This window comes from Anomaloglossus baeobatrachus, chromosome 4 (genome assembly GCF_048569485.1).
Source record: "Anomaloglossus baeobatrachus isolate aAnoBae1 chromosome 4, aAnoBae1.hap1, whole genome shotgun sequence".
NCBI lineage: Eukaryota > Metazoa > Chordata > Amphibia > Anura > Aromobatidae > Anomaloglossus > Anomaloglossus baeobatrachus.
Window position 1 is genome coordinate 464465813 of NC_134356.1, and position 18135 is coordinate 464483947.

At 50.2% G+C, this 18135-nt stretch overlaps 1 protein-coding gene across 1 annotated transcript in view; it reads right to left on the reverse strand.

Annotated features, from left to right (window-relative positions):
- Window positions 1-2419: 2419 nt before the first annotated feature.
- Window positions 2420-18135, reverse strand: part of LOC142303866 (U3 small nucleolar ribonucleoprotein MPP10-like) — a 45456-nt gene continuing 29740 nt past the window's right edge. The window contains exons 5-11 of the mRNA XM_075345678.1: window positions 12544-12685; window positions 12269-12336; window positions 11937-12074; window positions 11656-11766; window positions 3967-4074; window positions 3253-3483; window positions 2420-2723 (exon numbers count right to left, since the gene is read on the reverse strand). Coding sequence (XP_075201793.1) covers window positions 2574-2723; window positions 3253-3483; window positions 3967-4074; window positions 11656-11766; window positions 11937-12074; window positions 12269-12336; window positions 12544-12685 — 948 coding nt within the window. The 3' untranslated portion in view covers window positions 2420-2573. The remainder of the gene's footprint in view (window positions 2724-3252; window positions 3484-3966; window positions 4075-11655; window positions 11767-11936; window positions 12075-12268; window positions 12337-12543; window positions 12686-18135) is intronic.

Genomic DNA, 18135 nt, shown 5'->3' on the forward strand with positions numbered 1-18135 from the left:
CACCATCCGGGGTATCTAGATTGAGAGCGGCCCCAGCCTCAGACTCCTGATCAGTTACATCCGCCTCATCACACAGAGAGTCGTCCCGCTGGGACCCTGACCAGTGTGATGAAGTTGAGGGTCGCTCATAGCGAGCCCGCTTAGGTTGTCTGGGACTGTCGTCCGAGTCAGAGCCGTCACCCTGGGGTGCATATGACACCCCCGGAGCTAGGAAGTGGTCCAGCTGAGGGGGACCAGGGGGCAATGGATCAACAGTGCCCATGGTCTGAGTTACTGGTCTAGACTGCAATGTTTCAAGAATTTTAGACATAGTCATAGACAATCTGTCAGCAAAAGCTGCAAACTCCGTCCCTGTCACCTGGACAGCATTTACACGTGGTTCTCCCTGGGTCACCTCTAGCAGCGGCCCCGGCTGAGCAATTGCCACAGGGGCCGAGCACTGCACACAATGGGGGTCAGTGGAACCTGCCGGTAGAGTAGCCCCACATGCGGTACAAGCAGCATATAAAGTCCGTGCCTTGGCACTTTTGCTTTTTGCGGACGACATGCTGTTATCTCCTTGAGAAATCTAAGGAGGGTATATAGCAGAAAACCACCAGCGACTGTACAGTGCAAAGTATTGCCAGCACAAAATACAAAGTACACTATGGCACAAGTGGGGGAGAGCCCTTGAGGGCTGCTTACCGCCCGCTGAAAAGCGGGTGTGAGATCGTAGAATCCCTTGTCTGGGTCTCCCAGCCTCCCCTCCGCAGTTCAGCGTGCAGGCAGGAATGGCTGCCGGCGTCCTGTGAAGAGGGGCGGACCGTGGGCGTCCCAAACAAAAGAGCGGGAAACTGCGTCCCCCTGTGCCTAGTGTGAGGGCTGGAGTATGTAAAACAGACTCCAGCTCTTAACGCTGCTGGACTGTACAGCGTCCCGCCCTCCTCCTGACTGGCAGGTCCGGGGGCGGGAACGATACGAACTAGGCCGCAAAAGCCGGGGACTGTAGTAATCTAGCGCGGCCGTCATATATGCACGGCCAGCGCGGAAGTCCCCGGCGCACCACAAATCCCAGCCGCGACCAGTAAACACTGACCCCAGCGGCCGGATCGGCCGATCGTACAAAGTCACCTCACTCAGCAGAGCTGTAGTGAGTAACGGCACCAGCGCAGCAGCGCTGTTGACCCCGGCGCACTAACACACCCAGCAATGCTGCAGTGTGCGTGCGATAAGCACGGGGACACGGAGTACCTTGATGGAGCAGGGTCCTGTCCCTGAGAAAACTCCGCTCCGTATCCAGCAGATCCTCCAGGGGCTGTGGATGGAGCACGGCCTCAGTGCCCGGAGACCGGTAAAGTCCCACTTCACCCAGAGCCCTAATGGGGATGGGGAAGGAATCAGCATGTGGGCTCCAGCCTCCGTACCCGCAATGGGTACCTCAACCTTAACAAACACCGCCGACAGAAAGTGGGGTGAGAAGGGAGCATGCTGGGGGCCCTAGTAAGGGCCCTCTTTTCTTCCATCCGACATAGTCAGCAGCTGCTGCTGACTAAACAGTGGAGCTATGCGTGGATGTCTGGCCTCCTTCGCACAAAGCATAAAACTGAGGAGCCCGTGATCCCACGGGGGGGTGTATAGCCAGAAGGGGAGGGGCCTTACACTTTTAAGTGTAGTACTTTGTGTGGCCTCCGGAGGCAGTAGCTATACACCCAATTGTCTGGGTTTCCCAATTAGGAGCGACAAAGAAAGACAGTTTTTGCTACTTTTTTTATCCATTTTTTTTTTACTGTATTCACTGAAGGGGTTAACTAGTGTGACCCTTTTATAGATAGGGTTGTTATGGACGCAGCTATACCAAATATGCTTTTATAGAAATATAGTTTTATATTTTTGTTCTTTATTTTCTGATTTTTTTTTACAGAAATATATTTTTACAATTTTGTTTGTTTTTACTTACTCCCTATATGGGACATTACCTTTTACTGCACTGATTGCAGCTATACTGTATTGCAATGCACAATTATTGCAATACAGTATAGCTGTCAGTGCAGCACTGACCGAAGCATCTGGGATCATACTTCTGACATTCCATAGCTGGGTGACCCGAAGGTCGTCATGACAATTTCGGGTCACCATGGTAACAATTTGGCCCTCACGATCACATCTTGGGGGCACCAATCATAGGGAAAGGGAACGTGATCCCTCTCCCAGACCCCGAAGTACTGCAATCAATATAGATAGCGGAATTTAGGAGGTTGAACAGCCAGGGACAGTGCGGGGACCATCCCTGGCTGTGAGAACCAGGGCTCGGATGTTGGGTAAACAAGAGTCCCTGACTACAATTGTGAGGACAAAGCTCCTGTGCCCCCACGATTGCCAGGACGTACTCGGAATGTCCTTGGACGGGAACTATGTCTAATGTTAGGAAGGCGGTTAAATCAAGCACACAGATCACAACTGGTTATAAAAATTTATACAACTGGACACATTTTATTTTTACAAAAAAGTGGAAATGGGTGTTTCTTTAGCAGACGAGGTGTAGTTTTTTTTATCAAACTTAAATATCCGAGTCTAATGAGAGAAAAAAAAACTGGCTATAGCTTTAGTTTTTGGGCAGAAAGTTCATTCCTTTTCTTTGGTTTCTTCTGGGCAGTCTTAGCACCTTTAATCTGTAATTTGACTTGATCCTGAAGCTGGGAGAAGAAGGCTTGAGAAGATTTTAGGACTTTATCCTTTCCTTCATCCTGTGAAAAAAAAAACAAAACGTTCCAATGAATTACACCAAAAATATTACCACCATCTACAGAACATGTAAATTAGATAGAAGACTGAACCAACAAAACGTACAGTTTAGTTTTTACCATATTTTACTTGTAAGTTATATAAAGAGAACCTGCAATGTCCCCAAAAGCTATTATCCTGTCCTGCAGATATGAGATTAATCTGCAGATTAGTAGTGTTCTAATGCGGTCTGGTCACCACACTGAAAACCCAGCTACCGGGGCACAACTTGGACAAAATGTTCCCTTCAAGTAAATATAAACAACAAAAAGCAATATTTTCACAGCGGTTTTATTAGTCCACCCCACCAACAACAAAAAATGGTGCAAACCACTGTGAAAGGCTGATTTACACATCGTAATTTTTTAACAAGAAAATAGATGGTTGTTTTGTGCAGAAAAAAAAAAACCCAAACAATATTAGCAGGCATCAGTGTTCTACCTAGCATGAGTGACCGATCATATGGCAATACCCACGAAGCAGACATTTTACCTTGAGTAATGTGGCTTTGCCTTCCTTGGTGAGCTTCTTCAGGCTGGCTTTGACTTCTTGCCTGGTCTGTTTCTTTCCTTTTTCAGCTCTCATCTTTTCAGACAATTTCTGCCTCTTTTCCCTTTCTTTTATTTTATGCCTCTTGATGGCCTTCTTCTTCCTCCTCTCGCGCTTCTTATCTGTGGCTGTCTTTTCAGCATTTGTCTTAATGTCTCCAGCTTTGTTCTTTTCCTATGAAATGAAATAGGAAGATGTTACATGATTCAGGCTTCCTGAACAACATAAATAAGAGGCCGGATCCCTCATTGCAAACATGCATCTTGTACTCTGAACTGCTGCAGAATTTCACAGAAAAACATCGGAGTCGAAGCCGGGAACAAGGTGACTAGTTGGGGGTGAAAAAAGTTTGTTTAAAAGAACTGAGAGTCCTCAGTAGTTGATACCTTTTAATGGCTAACTGAAAAGATGGTAATAATAGCTGGGGTGGAAAGGGGGGGGGGGGTATCACTGCCAGTTTCTCTCTGCCCACACAACTAGACAACTGGCCAACTGAGCGCAGGAAACCGCGCGGCCAACCGAGCACACAGGAAACCGGGCGGCCAACCGAGCGCATGAAACGTTTTCTGCACAGACCTGAGCTCAGTATATCACACAACTGATAACATTTTGTAGTGCACCAAGGATACAAATCATCTCAAAAAGAAAGGGCCTTACTTTAATTTCCTCAGGAGCCAGAAGAGCCGCCTCACTCACTCCCACTGGGGCCACCTCTTCCATACTAATTGCAGGGAGATGTGAAACCACTTTAATTTCTGGAACCACCTAAGAGCAGGGAAAAAAAAAAAGGTTAGTCAGACATACAAGAATTAAATCATTCATGACCTATCCTATCATCAGTGTGTGACTGGTGAGCTTTGTGCTTGATTTTGAAGTTTTCCCACTAAAGGGTGCTTTACACCCTGCGACATCGCTAGCGATCTCGTTAGCGATGTGACACGCTAGATCGCAGATGCGATCTGCCGAGATCGCACATGTGACCGGCGCTATAAAAACGACCTATGTGCGATCTCGGCAGATCACATCTGCGATCTGGAGTGTTACATCGCTAACGAGATTGCTAGCGATGTCGCAGCATGTAAAGCACCCTTTAGTTAATTTTTTTTGACCATGTGCAAAACTATGACCGTAGTATGCACTATTCTGGTTGGATGAAAATAACGCAGGTAATTGCAGGCCACCCCCAGATATGTAGACAAGCGCACGTAGACGCCTGCGCATATGACTGGCCCGATTATGTTAACGGCTATCTTAACTATACCTTACATACATGGGAATGACCAACAGCACTACAGTCACCTCATCCTATAGTCCATTTATAGGCAATAAAGAGAATTTTGTTTACTTACCGTAAATTCTTTTTCTTGTAGTTCCGACATGGGAGACCCAAACCATGGGTGTATAGCTAGCGCCTCCGGAGGACACACAAAGTACTACACTCAAACGTGTAGCTCCTCCCTCCGGGCTATATACACTCCCTGGATGACAATCTACCCAGTTCAGTGCAAAAGCTGAAGGAGGACATCCACCCATAAGTAGAGATAGAGTAAAACTCGCCAAGACCAGAACTCTGTCTACTAACAACAGCCGGTGAAACACACGGAACAAAAAACTGCCAATAGGCAACAGGGAGGGTGCTGGGTCTCCCATGTCGGAACTACAAGAAAAAGAATTTACGGTAAGTAAACAAAATTCTCTTTTTCTTTATCGTTCCTTCCATGGGAGACCCAAACCATGGGACGTTCCAAAGCAGTCCATGGGTGGGAAATAAACCAAACTGAGAAGTAGGCAAAACCTAACTTCACAAATGGGCGACAGCCGCCTGAAGGATGCGTGTGCCCAAGCTCGCATTTGCCGAAGCATGAGCATGCACTTGGTAGTGCTTCGAAAAAGTGTGCAGACTGGACCAAGTGGCAGCCTGACAAACCTGCTGAGCCGTAGCCTGGTGCCTGAAAGCCCAGGAGGCACCGACAGCTCTGGTCGATTGCGCCTTAATCCCCGGCGGGGGAGGCACCTGAGAACACTGGTAGGCATCGGCGATAGCCGACCTAATCCAACGAGCTAGGGTCGGTTTAGAAGCAGAGAGACCCTTGCGCTGACCTGTGGTTAGCACAAAAAGTGAGGTGCACCTTTCGGCGGTGCGTGATACATAGATTCGGAGCGCTCGCACCAAATCCAAGGTGTGCAACGCCTTCTCAAAGCGATGCACAGAGGCCGGACAAAGAGAGGGCAATGAAATGTCCTGGTTAAGGTGGAAAGAAGACACCACCTTAGGGAGAAAGTCCGGAGTCGGACGAAGAACCACCTTGTCTTGGTGAAACACCAAAAAGGGGGATTCCGAAGAGAGCGCAGCCAAATCAGAAACTCTCCTGAGAGAAGTTATGGCTACTAGAAAAACAACTTTCTGTGAAAGTCTAGACAAAGGAACCTCCCTGAGAGGCTCAAAAGGGGGTTTCTGTAAGGCCGTGAGGACCAGATTAAGGTCCCAGGGATCCAAGGGCCGCCGGTAAGGAGGAATGATGTGAGATGCGCCCTGCATGAAGGTGCGCACCTGAGCCAGTCGGGCGATACGCCGCTGGAACAATACCGACAAAGCCGACACCTGTCCCTTGAGGGAATTGAGGGACAGACCTAGGTGTAGACCTGACTGTAGAAAAGGCAGGATGGTCGGCAAGGAGAACGGCCAAGGAGCATGGTCGGAAGAGCGACACCAGGACAGGAAAATCCTCCAAGTCCTGTGGTAAATCTTGGCCGAGGAAGACTTCCGAGCCTGAGTCATGGTGGAGATGACCTCAGAGGGAATGCCTGAAGCCGTCAGGATCCAGGACTCAAGAGCCACGCCGTCAATCTGAGAGCCGCAGAATTCTGGCGGAAAAACGGACCTTGAGAGAGAAGGTCTGGGCGGTCCGGGAGATGCCACGGCACCTCTACGGACAGGCGGAGCAGGTCTGGGTACCAAGCTCGCCTGGGCCAGTCCGGAGCAATGAGTATGACTCGACGGCCCTCCGTTCTGATCTTGCGCAGAACCCTGGGCAAGAGCGCTAGAGGGGGAAACACATAGGCCAGACGGAACTGAGACCAATCTTGAACCAGTGCGTCTGCTGCGAAGGCTTGAGGATCGTGGGAGCGAGCCACGTAAACCGGAACCTTGTTGTTGTGCCGGGATGCCATTAGATCCACTTCCGGAGTGCCCCACTTGCGGCAGATCGATCTGAACACTGACGGATGCAGGGCCCACTCGCCGCTGTCCACGGTTTGACGGCTGAGATAATCGGCCTCCCAGTTTTCCACGCTTGGGATGTGGACTGCAGATATGGTGGACTTTGAGTCCTCCGTCCACTGGAGGATTCGTTGAACCTCCAACATCGCCAGACGGCTGTGAGTTCCGCCCTGGTGATTGATGTAGGCAACCGCTGTCGCGTTGTCCGAATGAACCCGAATGTGCTTGCCCACCAAGAGGTGGTGAAAGTCTAGGAGAGCTAGAAACACAGCTCTGATCTCCAGCACATTGATCGAGAGGGCTGATTCGGACGGAGTCCAAGTGCCCTGTGCTCGGTGATGGAGAAATACTGCTCCCCAACCGGAGAGGCTGGCATCCGTGGTGAGGATCACCCAGGACGGAGTCAGGAAGGAGCGTCCCTGTGACAGAGAGAGGGGCTGAAGCCACCACTGAAGGGAGCTCCTGGCCTGTGATGACAGAGCCACCAGCCTGTCCAAGGAAGAGATCCGCTTGTCCTAACAGCGGAGAATGTCCAGCTGCAAGGGACGCAGATGGAACTGGGCAAAGGGAACCGCTTCCATTGACGCCACCATCTGACCCAGCACCTGCATGAGGTGTCTGATGGAATGACGGCGGTGCCGCAGAAGAGAGCGCACCGCCAGACGAAGGGACTGCTGTTTGACTAGGGGCAACTTGACAAGTGCCGGCAGAGTCTCGAATTGCATCCCTAGGTACATAAGTACCTGGGTCGGGGTCAGAGTGGACTTGGGCAGGTTGACAAGCCACCCGAACTGAACTAGCGTGGCGACAGTGAGAGAGACACTCCGCTGGCAGTCTACACTGGATGAGGCCTTGACTAGAAGGTCGTCCAGGTAAGGAATCACTGCCAACCCCTGGAGGTGCAGGACCGCAACCACTGCTGCCATGACCTTGGTGAACACTCGAGGGGCCATGGCTAAGCCAAAGGGAAGAGCCACGAATTGGAAATGTTCCTCCCAGATTGCAAAGCGTAGCTAACGCTGGTGTGAGACCGCAATAGGCACATGCAGATAGGCATCTCTGATGTCGATGGATGCCAGAAAATCTCCTTGGGTCATTGAGGCAATGACCGATCTCAGAGATTCCATGCGAAAGTGCCGCACCTGAACATGCTTGTTGAGAAGCTTGAGATCCAGGATGGGCCGGAAGAAACCGTCCTTCTTGGGGACTAGAAAGAGGTTTGAGTAGAAACCGCTGAACCGTTCCCGGGCGGGAACCGGAACAATTACCCCGTTGGCCTGCAGGGATGCCACGGCCTGAGAGAAGGCGGCGGCTTTGGAGCAGGGGGGTGTGGACAGAAAAAATCTGTTTGGCGGGCTGGAAGAAAATTCTATCCTGTAGCCGTGGGAGATGATATCCCGCACCCACTGATCGGCGACGTGTTGGAACCACACGTCTCCAAAGTGGGAGAGCCTGCCACCGACCAAGGACGTTGCTGGCGCAGCCAGATAGTCAAGAGGAGGCTGCCTTAGTGGCAGCGGCTCCTCCGGTCTTTTGAGGACGCGGCTTTGCGCGCCAGTTTGATTTACGATCCTTGGTGCGGTCGAGGGCTTAGAGGATAACCAGTTAGAGGAACGAAAGGACCGAAACCTCGATTGGATCCTGCCCTGGACAGGTTTCCTAGCTTTAGTTTGAGGCAAGGAAGTACTCTTCCTGCCAGTAGCTTCCTTAATTATGTCATCCAGCTGTTCCCCAAACAGCCGGGACCCAGCAAAAGGGAGACTCGCAAGGAACTTCTTAGAGAAAGCGTCTGCTTTCCACTCTCGAAGCCACAAGATCCTGCGGATCGCGAGGGAGTTAGCGGAGGCCACCGCCGTGCGGTGAGAAGCCTCCAGGATGGCAGACATGGCGTAGGATGCAAAAGCCGAAGCTTGAGAAGTTAAGGCATCCCTCTCAGGAATAGAGTCCCTGGTAAGGGAATGTATCTCCTCCAGAGAGGCAGAGACTGCCTTGAGAGCCCACACTGCCGCAAAAGACGGGGAGACGAGGCTCCTGCCGCCTCATATACAGACTTGGCCAGAAGGTCAACCTGGCGGTCAGTGGGATCCTTAAGAGAAGTGCCATCAGCCACAGCTACGACTGTGCGGGCTGAGATTCTGGACACCGGAGGGTCTACCTTTGGGGACTGGGCCCATTCCTTAACCACCTCTGGTGGAAAAGAAAAACGGTCATCTGAACTACGCTTAGGAAAACGTTTGTCAGGACAGGCCCTGGGTTTGTTAACAGTGGTCTGAAAGCTGGAGTGGTTAAAAAACAGACTCCTAGCTTTCTTAGGTGAGGTAAACTGGTGCATCTCTACCAGAGAGGCTTGTTCCTCTGACTCTGGTGGATTGAGGTTCAGTACGGAGTTAATGGACGCAATCAAGTCACTAACATCCGCATCACCCTCAGACAAGTCAATGGGGTACATAGAGGTAGCGTCTGAGCCCACAGTAAACGAATCCTCCTCGCCCTGTACCTCGGCACGTGAATCAGAGCCGTGGGAAGAGGAAGGAGAAGGGTCCCTGCGTCTCCGTTTAGGGGGACGGGGTCCTAGGACATGCTCTGAGAGCTCTGCAGAGCTAGGAGCAGGAGAAGCACCCTGAGAAGGGGGCTGATGCATGGTCAGCAGTGTCCGGGACAGCTGCCCCATGGAGTCAGCAAAAGAGTGGGATGCTACCCAAGCCGGGGGTTCAGCCACCGGGGCCGAAGCAGCCGGAGGAACCCCTGAGGAGACTCCAGGCTGAGACACAACCATATTAGCACAGGCATCACAATGTGGGTATGTGCTTGGCTCTGGCAGAATGAGCTTACATGCAGTGCATGTAGCGTACATGTTTGCAGCCTTGCTCCGGGTGACAGACATGCTGCTGAGGTGGAAGTTCTGCAGCAAGCAAACACTCCTGTAGAATGTCCTGAGAGTGTAATAAAAAGCCCACAACCAGAGGTTGTGGCTTACCAGACCGCTCTCTGTGTGCCCTCCGGATTCCACAGCTCAAAGCCCAAGTGAAGCGTCAGCCCTCCTAAACAGCAGCAGCATCCAGCGCCGTCCAGTGTAAGAACGCTGAGAAAATGGCGCTGGAAGGAGGAGGGGGGCGGGTATTAGGCCAAGAGCGGGAAAACGGAGGGCCAGGGAGAGATGCAGAGAGAGAGACAGGGGAGGGAACATCTCCCCAGAGAGGAGTGCCCTCCCCTCTGCTGGCCGAGCGGTGGGCGGCGTCTGTATGCATGACATGCAGAGAAGCCGAAACCGAAACTAGGCCCAAACTAAAGCCGGGGCCTAGATTTTAAAATGCGGCCGACGAGCAGGCACCTTCAGCGCGGTTCTCAGGGGAAACCCCCAGAACCGGCCGGAATTTACAGTAACGATAAAACACATACTGTCCCCCTAATAAAAGTACCCGGGACCCCTGAAAAAACGTCTCAATACTTAGCTTTTGAGACGCAGGGCCATGTCCTTAAGGGGGGGGGGAACGCTCCTTCCAGCAGGAACCAGACAGGGCTGCGGATGGAGACCGGTCTCCTGCAAGCAGAGAGGACCGTGATGGCTCCCACTTCAAACCAGAGCCTCTCAGAGGATGTGAAGGAGCGTGGCATGTGAAGGCTCCAGCCTTGTAAAGTCAACCTTAACAGCACCGCCGACTGAGTGGGGTGTGAAGGGACATGCCGGGAGTCCAGACTGGACCCGCTTTTCTTCTAAATCTTGAAAATCAAAAAATAAAAATGAAAAAATATCAGAGAATGCAAGTGTGTGTATCCTCCTGAAACACAAAGCATTGAACTGGGTAGATTGTCATCCAGGGAGTGTATATAGCCCGGAGGGAGGAGCTACACGTTTGAGTGTAGTACTTTGTGTGTCCTCCGGAGGCGCTAGCTATACACCCATGGTTTGGGTCTCCCATGGAAGGAACGATAAAGAAATCTATTTTATAAGCAATAACCAGACGTATTCTATGAGAAAAATGTTTTTCAATATGTCCATCTGCTTCAGATTTATAAAATCGACATCCTCAGGTTACTGATTTTTCCTACCTGTTTTGACCAAAGTCAAACATATATGCGATTCATTGTGCAGTTGGGTAGAAGAGCCACCTTCTAAGGGAGGATCCTTTCAGAGAATGTTTGTCCCTGACTGCAGTTAAAAAAAACAAAAAAACAACAACACAACAAACCTTTTCTCCCCATCCTAGGTCCAGTGCAGAGTCTCTGGTAGTGTCCCTCGTGCCCGGTATTGGCTGCAGCAGCTGTCAGTATAGACCGAACGCCCTGCTCGGAGCTGTTCACATTACATCAGTGCCGCAGACAATACCGGACACAGACCAGAGACTGGACGATGGATCTGGGAATGGGAAGTAAGCATGGGTTTTCTTTTTTTTTTCATAAACAAACTGCAGCCACGAAAGAAAATTTTCAGAAAAGAGGACAACCCCTTTAACCCTTCACCCCCAGTCAATTTTCCGTTTTCGTTTTTTCCCCTCCTTCTTCCGAGAGCCATAATTGTTTTATTTTTCAGTCAGTATTGCCATATAAGGGCTTATTTTTTTGCGGGCAAGTTGTAAAATGTGAAATTCCACATTGTTTTTTTTTGGGGGGGGGGGGCTATTTAGTGTTCACTATATGGTAAAATTGACATGTCAGTATTATGCCTCAGGTGGCTACGAGTTCGTAGACACCAAACATGTATATATTTACTTTTATCTAAGCGGTGGAAAAAAAAAAAGAACAGAAATTTGTCCAAAAAAAGACTTGCGCTTTTGTTGCCAATTTCCAAGATGCGTACTGTTCCCATTATCCAGGATCTGGGGCTCAGCGATGGCTTATTTTTTGCGTCTTGAGCTGACATTTTTAATCATACCAGTTTTGCATAGATGTGCTGTTTTGATTGCCTGTTATTGCATTTTAATGCCATGTTGCGGCGACAAAAAAAAAAAAAATATATAATTTTTTTTTTTTTTTTTTAAACGACTTTCTGAATTTTTTTCTTTTTGCCACTTAAAAAAACAAAAAAAACCCCGCAGGTCAGAAAGAAACGAAGATAACACTCATAACAACAAAACAGACCAACAAAGAAGCAAAACAAAACAGTACAGTAACATGGAAAAGATTACCGGTTTGGGTGTAAAATGGAAGTTGGATAGAGCATCAAGTTTCAGGAACAGGCTGTCCATTAGTTTCTGAATTTCAGCGTGCTTTGGATCTTCCTCCTCCTCTTTTTTTTTCTAGAAAGAAATAGGATATTAATATCTGCACATCCGGAAATGTCAGTTATTTAGCCTAAACAGGAATGGATGAGGGCGAGACAAATGATTCAAACCTATTATTTTCCTACCCCCATGCCAAATACACATCTTCAGCATTAGGCAGATTGCGGGGATGAAATGCACGGTACCTGGTTCAGTTTCAGATACTCCTGCTCATAAATTTCGGCCAGACTCAGTTTGCTCTTATCATGGTCCAGGGTGAGCTGCTTCTTGTACTCAAAGGCGTCCTCCTTTGGCTTTTCTTTGCGCACTACATCATCCCACACCTCAGAAAACAAGAAGATAAAATGAGCGTCAGTGTAGAGATTGTTTCTACACTGAACAGTAATGATAACCGACCAGAAGATATAAGAAGCAAACAAGCAACATTTGTGATTCGCTGAGTGTAGGGTCCATAGTGATGAAAGACGGATACATTTACCTTGTATAACTACATCTGGGCTCTAACGTTGTCACATACCTGGTCTTTTATTCTTTGTTTGATGACGTCTTCCAGCTGAAGTGTTGTTTCCTCTGTAATTACGGGGGCTAGAGTAAAATGTAAAAAGTGGACAATCTTCATGAATATTCAAGAAATACACCGAGCTAAAATGATACAATTAGAGGGGGTTATATAGTTAGAGCAATAGCGCTGTTTCCTCATAAGAACTACCTTCACAATGGTTAATCTACATGACTAAGCTAAGAGTCAGATCAGGAAAGCTAGGTGCTGGAAGACAAAGCTCTTGTAGTTACCCATCCTGGAGGCATGGTCAAATACCAAGGACTCCGACAGAAGACTGTTCTCTGGCCTCTTCTGCGCCGTCACCTCGCCGCCCAGTTGCCAAGATTTCTCCGCCAACATTTGTTTTTGCAAAGCTTGAATTTTCTCAGACATCTGTAATGCAAACACATGACAGTAGAACAGATCATGTCATTCAAGGGTTCACAAAACGTCACACCAGCTTCAACCAGAAAATGAAGAAATGGCAGATATGATAGATCCTAAAACTCTTTCCATACTAAGACATCTGTATTTTGCATATACACTAGAGATGAGTGAATAAGTAGGACCCTGGTCTGGTGCCCAGGTCGGCACGCCATGACACCGGATGAAAACCTTGAGAACCGCCTCTTATATACATTCATTTCTGGCTCCACTTTTGACTGTCTGTACATCAGGTCAGCTAATGTCATGCGAGGCAGGATAATCCAAAGAGGAGCACGAGATGTTGGCAGAGAAGAGGCGGTTCGCAGGGCTGCCATTGCCTGGCAGTGAATACTGATGTGGCCACCAGACCAGGGTCCTGCAAACCCATTGGCTCATCTCTAATACACACAAACAATAGTAATAGGTTCCCTTGTTCCTCTATAGGTGTCCTATGAGAATTTGTGAGAAGGCGTCCATATGGATAGGACTCATTCCAGCAAAAACCGTAAACCTGCAGATGCCAGAACCACGAGAAAACAGTACCACGAACAAGGTACTTGGTCTACAACAATGTTTATGTACATGGTACATGAGAAAGAAAAGATTTCCTAGCAGAGCATGGCCCAGAGCATTTCAGTGTCAGATCGGCTTCATCCCATAGTGCATCCTAGTATCATATATGGACTGCCTCTCCCATGATGTAAAAAACGATGAGTAAAAAGCTGTGGAGAAGAAGCGCAATAGGGTTTTACCCCAATAACACACGGGGTAGAGACAGGGAGCAGTAATACTCACCAAGTGAAGTTGTGAAAGTCACAACTACTATGCAGGCATGGAAAGTTTTGATCAAGGCAGCAGCAACCCAGACTGCAGATAACAGAGAACAATAAGAGGAAAATAGGGTTTTTTTGAGCCGTGCCAATGATCACTTCTCAGGTATTCAGATTAATGGATCTTTATTTTGCACAGGTCTACGCGTTTCTGGAGTCTCAGCTCCCTTCCTCAGGACCATTTGATGTGTTCTTATGCCTGATGGTCCTGAGGAAGGGAGCGGAGACTCCAGAAACGCTTAGACCTGTGCAAAATAAAGATCCATTAATCTAAATACCTGAGAAGTGATCATTGGCACGGCTCAAAAAAACCCTATTTTCCTCTATTGTTCTCTGTTATGATGTAAAAAACTGATTTTTGTGTACTCACCGTAAAATTGTTTTCTCTTAGCCATCATTGGGGGGACACAAGACCATGGGTGTTATGCTGCCTATCCATAGGAGGACACTAAGTAGATGCAAAAGCATAGCTCCTCCTCTGCAGTATACACCCCCTGGCCGGGCCAGGCAACCTCAGTTTTAGTACACAAGCAGTAGGAGAAAAAAATAGTAAAAACTTATCAACGGAGGAACATGAGAAAAGAAGATTCATACCCGAATAAGGTACTGAGAGAACCAAGGCCCAACAGGGCAACAGGGTGGGTGCTGTGTCCCCCAATGATGGCTAAGAGAAAACGATTTTACGGTGAGTACACAAAAATCCGTTTTTCTCTGACGCCTCATTGGGGGGACACAGGACCATGGGACGTCCTAAAGCAGTCCATGGGTGGGAAAAATAAAAACAAGACAACACAACCCAAGGACTAGGAACCAGTCCCAGACAGCCTGGAGCACCTACTGAGAGAGGTGCTCTACTGCCGTTTGCAGAATTTTCCTACTCAGATTTGCCTCAGCTGAAACCTGGGTATGGACTCTGTAATGCTTTGAAAACGTATGTAGGCTAGACCAGGTCGCAGCCTTACACACCTGTTCCACTGAAGCCTGATGCCGAATGGCCCACGAAGCGCCAACTACTCGCGTGGAATGAGCCCGCAGACTTCCTGGATCGCAGAGCAAATCCAGCGAGCCAGTCGCCTTTGAAGCTGCCTGTCCCTTCTTAGGCCCCTCAGGAATGACGAACAAAGAGTCCGTATTCCTAAAGGGGCTGTCCTGGATATGTAATTTCTGAGAGCTCTGACGAGGTCTAATGAATGCAGAGACCTTTCCACCCTATGAACTGGGTGTGGACAAAAGGAAGGCAGAACAATGTCCTCGTTCAAATGAAAAGGGGTAGGAACCTTTGGAATAAAATCCGGAAGGGGGCGCAGAACCACCTTGTCCTGGTGAAAGATCAGAAAAGGCTCGCGGCAAGAGAGTGCTGCCAGCTCCGAAACCCATATGATGAACGTAATTGCCACCAGGAATGTTACCTTCCAGGACAGAAGAGCAAGGGAGGATTCCTTGAGAGGTTCAAAGGGAGACCTCTGGAGACCGTCCAGAACGAGATTGAGGTCCCATGGGTCCAGCGGCCGTTTGTACGGAGGAACTAGATGGGAAACGCCCTGGAGGAAGGTCTTGACTTGCGGTTTTTGAGCCAGGCGGCATTGGTAGAAGATTGAGAGCGCTGAGATCTGCCCTTTAAGGGAACTGAGAGCCAACCCCGCTTGCAAGCCAGACTGTAGAAAGTCGAGAATTCTGGGGATGGCCAGAGGCATAGGCTGCACGTTAGTTTCCCTGCACCATGAAAGAAAGGAAGATTTTCCACGTACGGTGGTAAATGTGGGATGAAGCAGGCTTTCGGGCGCTGATCATGGTGGAGATAACCGCGGGGGAGAATCCCGCTCTTGCTAATACCCAGGTCTCAATGGCCATGCCGTCAGCTTCAGGGCTCTGGAGTTCTGATAGGAAATGGGCCCTTGGGTCAGCAAGTCTGGAAGGCGCCACGGTACGTCTGCGAGCATTTGTACTAATTCGGCGTACCAGGCGCGCCTGGGCCAGTCCGGTGCTATTAGTATCACCGAGGCTCCCTCTGCCTTGATCTTCCTGATTACCCGCGGCAGCAGGGGTAGAGGTGGAAATATGTAAGGCAGGCGGAAGTGGTGCCAGGAGCAGACTAGAGCATCCGCGCCGATGGACTGCGGGTCGCGTGACCTAGCTATGAACGCGGGTACCTTTGCGTTCAACCTTGAGGCCATTAGATCCACGTCTGGTGTGCCCCAGCGAGTGCAGATGTGTAGAAATACTTCTGGGTGGAGAGACCATTCTCCGGCGGCTAGGCCTTGGCGACTTAGAAAGTCTGCTGCCCAGTTCTCTACCCACCGGTATGTGTACCGCTGATATCACTGACCCCGTCGATTCGGCCCAGCTGAGGATCTTGTGGGCCTTGAGATAAGCCGCTTTGCTGCGGGTGCCCCTGTGCCGATTGATATAGGCAACAGCTGTCGCATTGTCCGATTGGACTCGAATCTGACGACCCGCTAGCAGAGGGCAGAACGTCCTGAGCACGAGGAAGATCGCGCGGATTTCCAGGATGTTTATGGGTAGGGAAGACTCCTGCTGCGTCCAACATCCTTGAGCAGTGTGGTGCCGGTACACTGCTCCCCAGCCTAGGAGGCTGGCGTCCGTGGTCAAGACCCGCCAGTTCACTGGGAGAAAAGATCTCCCCTTCGATAGGGATGAGGACCGAAGCCACCAGCGGAGTGCGTACCTGACTGAAGGCGTCAGGTGAAGATGTCTGTCCAGGGAGAAGGGGCTCTTGTCCCAGGCCGCTAGAAGGGCTAGCTGCAGTGGGCGGAGGTGCAGTTGAGCGAAGGGTACTGCTACCATAGCCGCCACCATCCTGCAGAGTACCTTCATGCTGAATCGAATGGAGTGAGACGGAGGACGTAGAAGGGAGCGCACCGCTCGTTGAAGAGCGATCGCCTTGTCCAGGGGGAGGTAGATCAAGCCCGACGGGTGTCCAGGAAGGTGATGGATCGTGATGGGATCGGGGATGATTTGTCTAGATTCACTAGCCACCCTAAGCGGGATAGTGTGTCCACAGTGATCTGTACGCTGGTTAAGCAGTCGCAGAAGGAGGGGGCCTTGATGAGGAGGTCGTCCAAGTAAGGGAGAACGACTACTCCCCTGGCGTGAAGGACGCTCATGGCGGCCGCCATGACTTTGGTGAAGACCCTTGGTGCAGTGGCAAGGCCGAAGGGTAGAGCTACGATTTGAAAGTGGGAGTCCTGAACTGCGAAGCGGAGGAACTTTCGGTGATCTGGGGCGATGGGTATGTGCAGGTACGCGTCCTTGATGTCTATGGAGTCGAGGAATTCCCCTTTGACCATGGATGCAATAATGGACCTTAGGGACTCCATTCTGAATCTCCGTACGTGCACATGTTTGTTCAGGTGTTTGAGGTCCAGGATGGGTCGAACTGACCCATCCTTTTTGGGGACCACAAAGAGGTTGGAATAAAAACCTCTGAACTTCTCGTCGTCCGGGACAGGTATTATCACTCCTGCTGTTTGGAGCGAGTGGATTGCTGAGAAAAAAAGCTTTGCGTCGCTTACGAGTCTTTGGGGGGTTTGAGAGAAAGAACCGACTCGGGGGTCGGGTCCGAAATTCTATGTGGTAACCGGAAGACACAAGGTCTCGCACCCATTTGTCATCTGTGGTGGCAGCCCAGATGTGTTGAAAGAGCCGCAGTCGACCTCCTACAATGAGTGTGTCTTCCGGGGCACCGAAGGAGTCATGAGGGGGGAAAACGTCGTGGACGAGTCTCTCTAGTCCTGGACTGTTTTGGTCTAGGCTGCCATAACGAAGCGGGTTTCGGGGACAGCACAGGATGTCGACCACCCAAATGAGTTCCGAAAGGAGCGGAACGAGGACTGTGGATGTCTGGTGAAGGTCGTCCTGGACTTCAGCTGGCGGAGGGAGGTACTCTTTCCTCCCGTGGCGTCAGAAATTAGCTTGTCCAGATGTTGGCCAAACAATCGGTCAGGAAAAAAGGGAAGGCCCGTGAGACACTTCTTGGAGGCAGAGTCCGCTCGACATTGTCGGAGCCAGAGAGCTCTACGAATGGCTATGGTATTTAATGCGGCAAACGCTGCGCAGGTAGCAGCGTCCATGGAGGCCTGCATGAGGTACTCCGCCGCAGCGGCAATTTGAGCTGTTACCTCTGTGAAGGTATGAGTGAAAAGGGATTCCTCAAGCGAAGTGTTAAGGGATTCTGCCCAGACCGAGATCGCCTTTGCGACCCACACAGAGGCAAAGGAGGGCGAGAGGGAGGAACCCACAGCCTCAAAAGCAGAGTGGGCGAGGTGCTCCACCTGTCTGTCGGTTCCTTGATGGAGGAACCATCGGGAAAAGACAGGAGCGTCTTTGTGGCAAGGCGGGAGACCGGGGGGGAAGGGGGGGGGGAGCGACCGAGGGTGGATCGGCCCAGCCCTTAGGGGCAGGTGAGGCGATAAGGTACCGGGACTCCATGAGTTTTCGGTTACCGAAACGCCTGTCAGGCTTCTCCCTTTGCTTTGTGAGGATATACTGAGACTCTGGGTGATCAGCGAAAACGTTTTGAAGTTTCCTGGCCCTCTTAAAGGAGACCGCATGGTCAGTGGTAGTGGA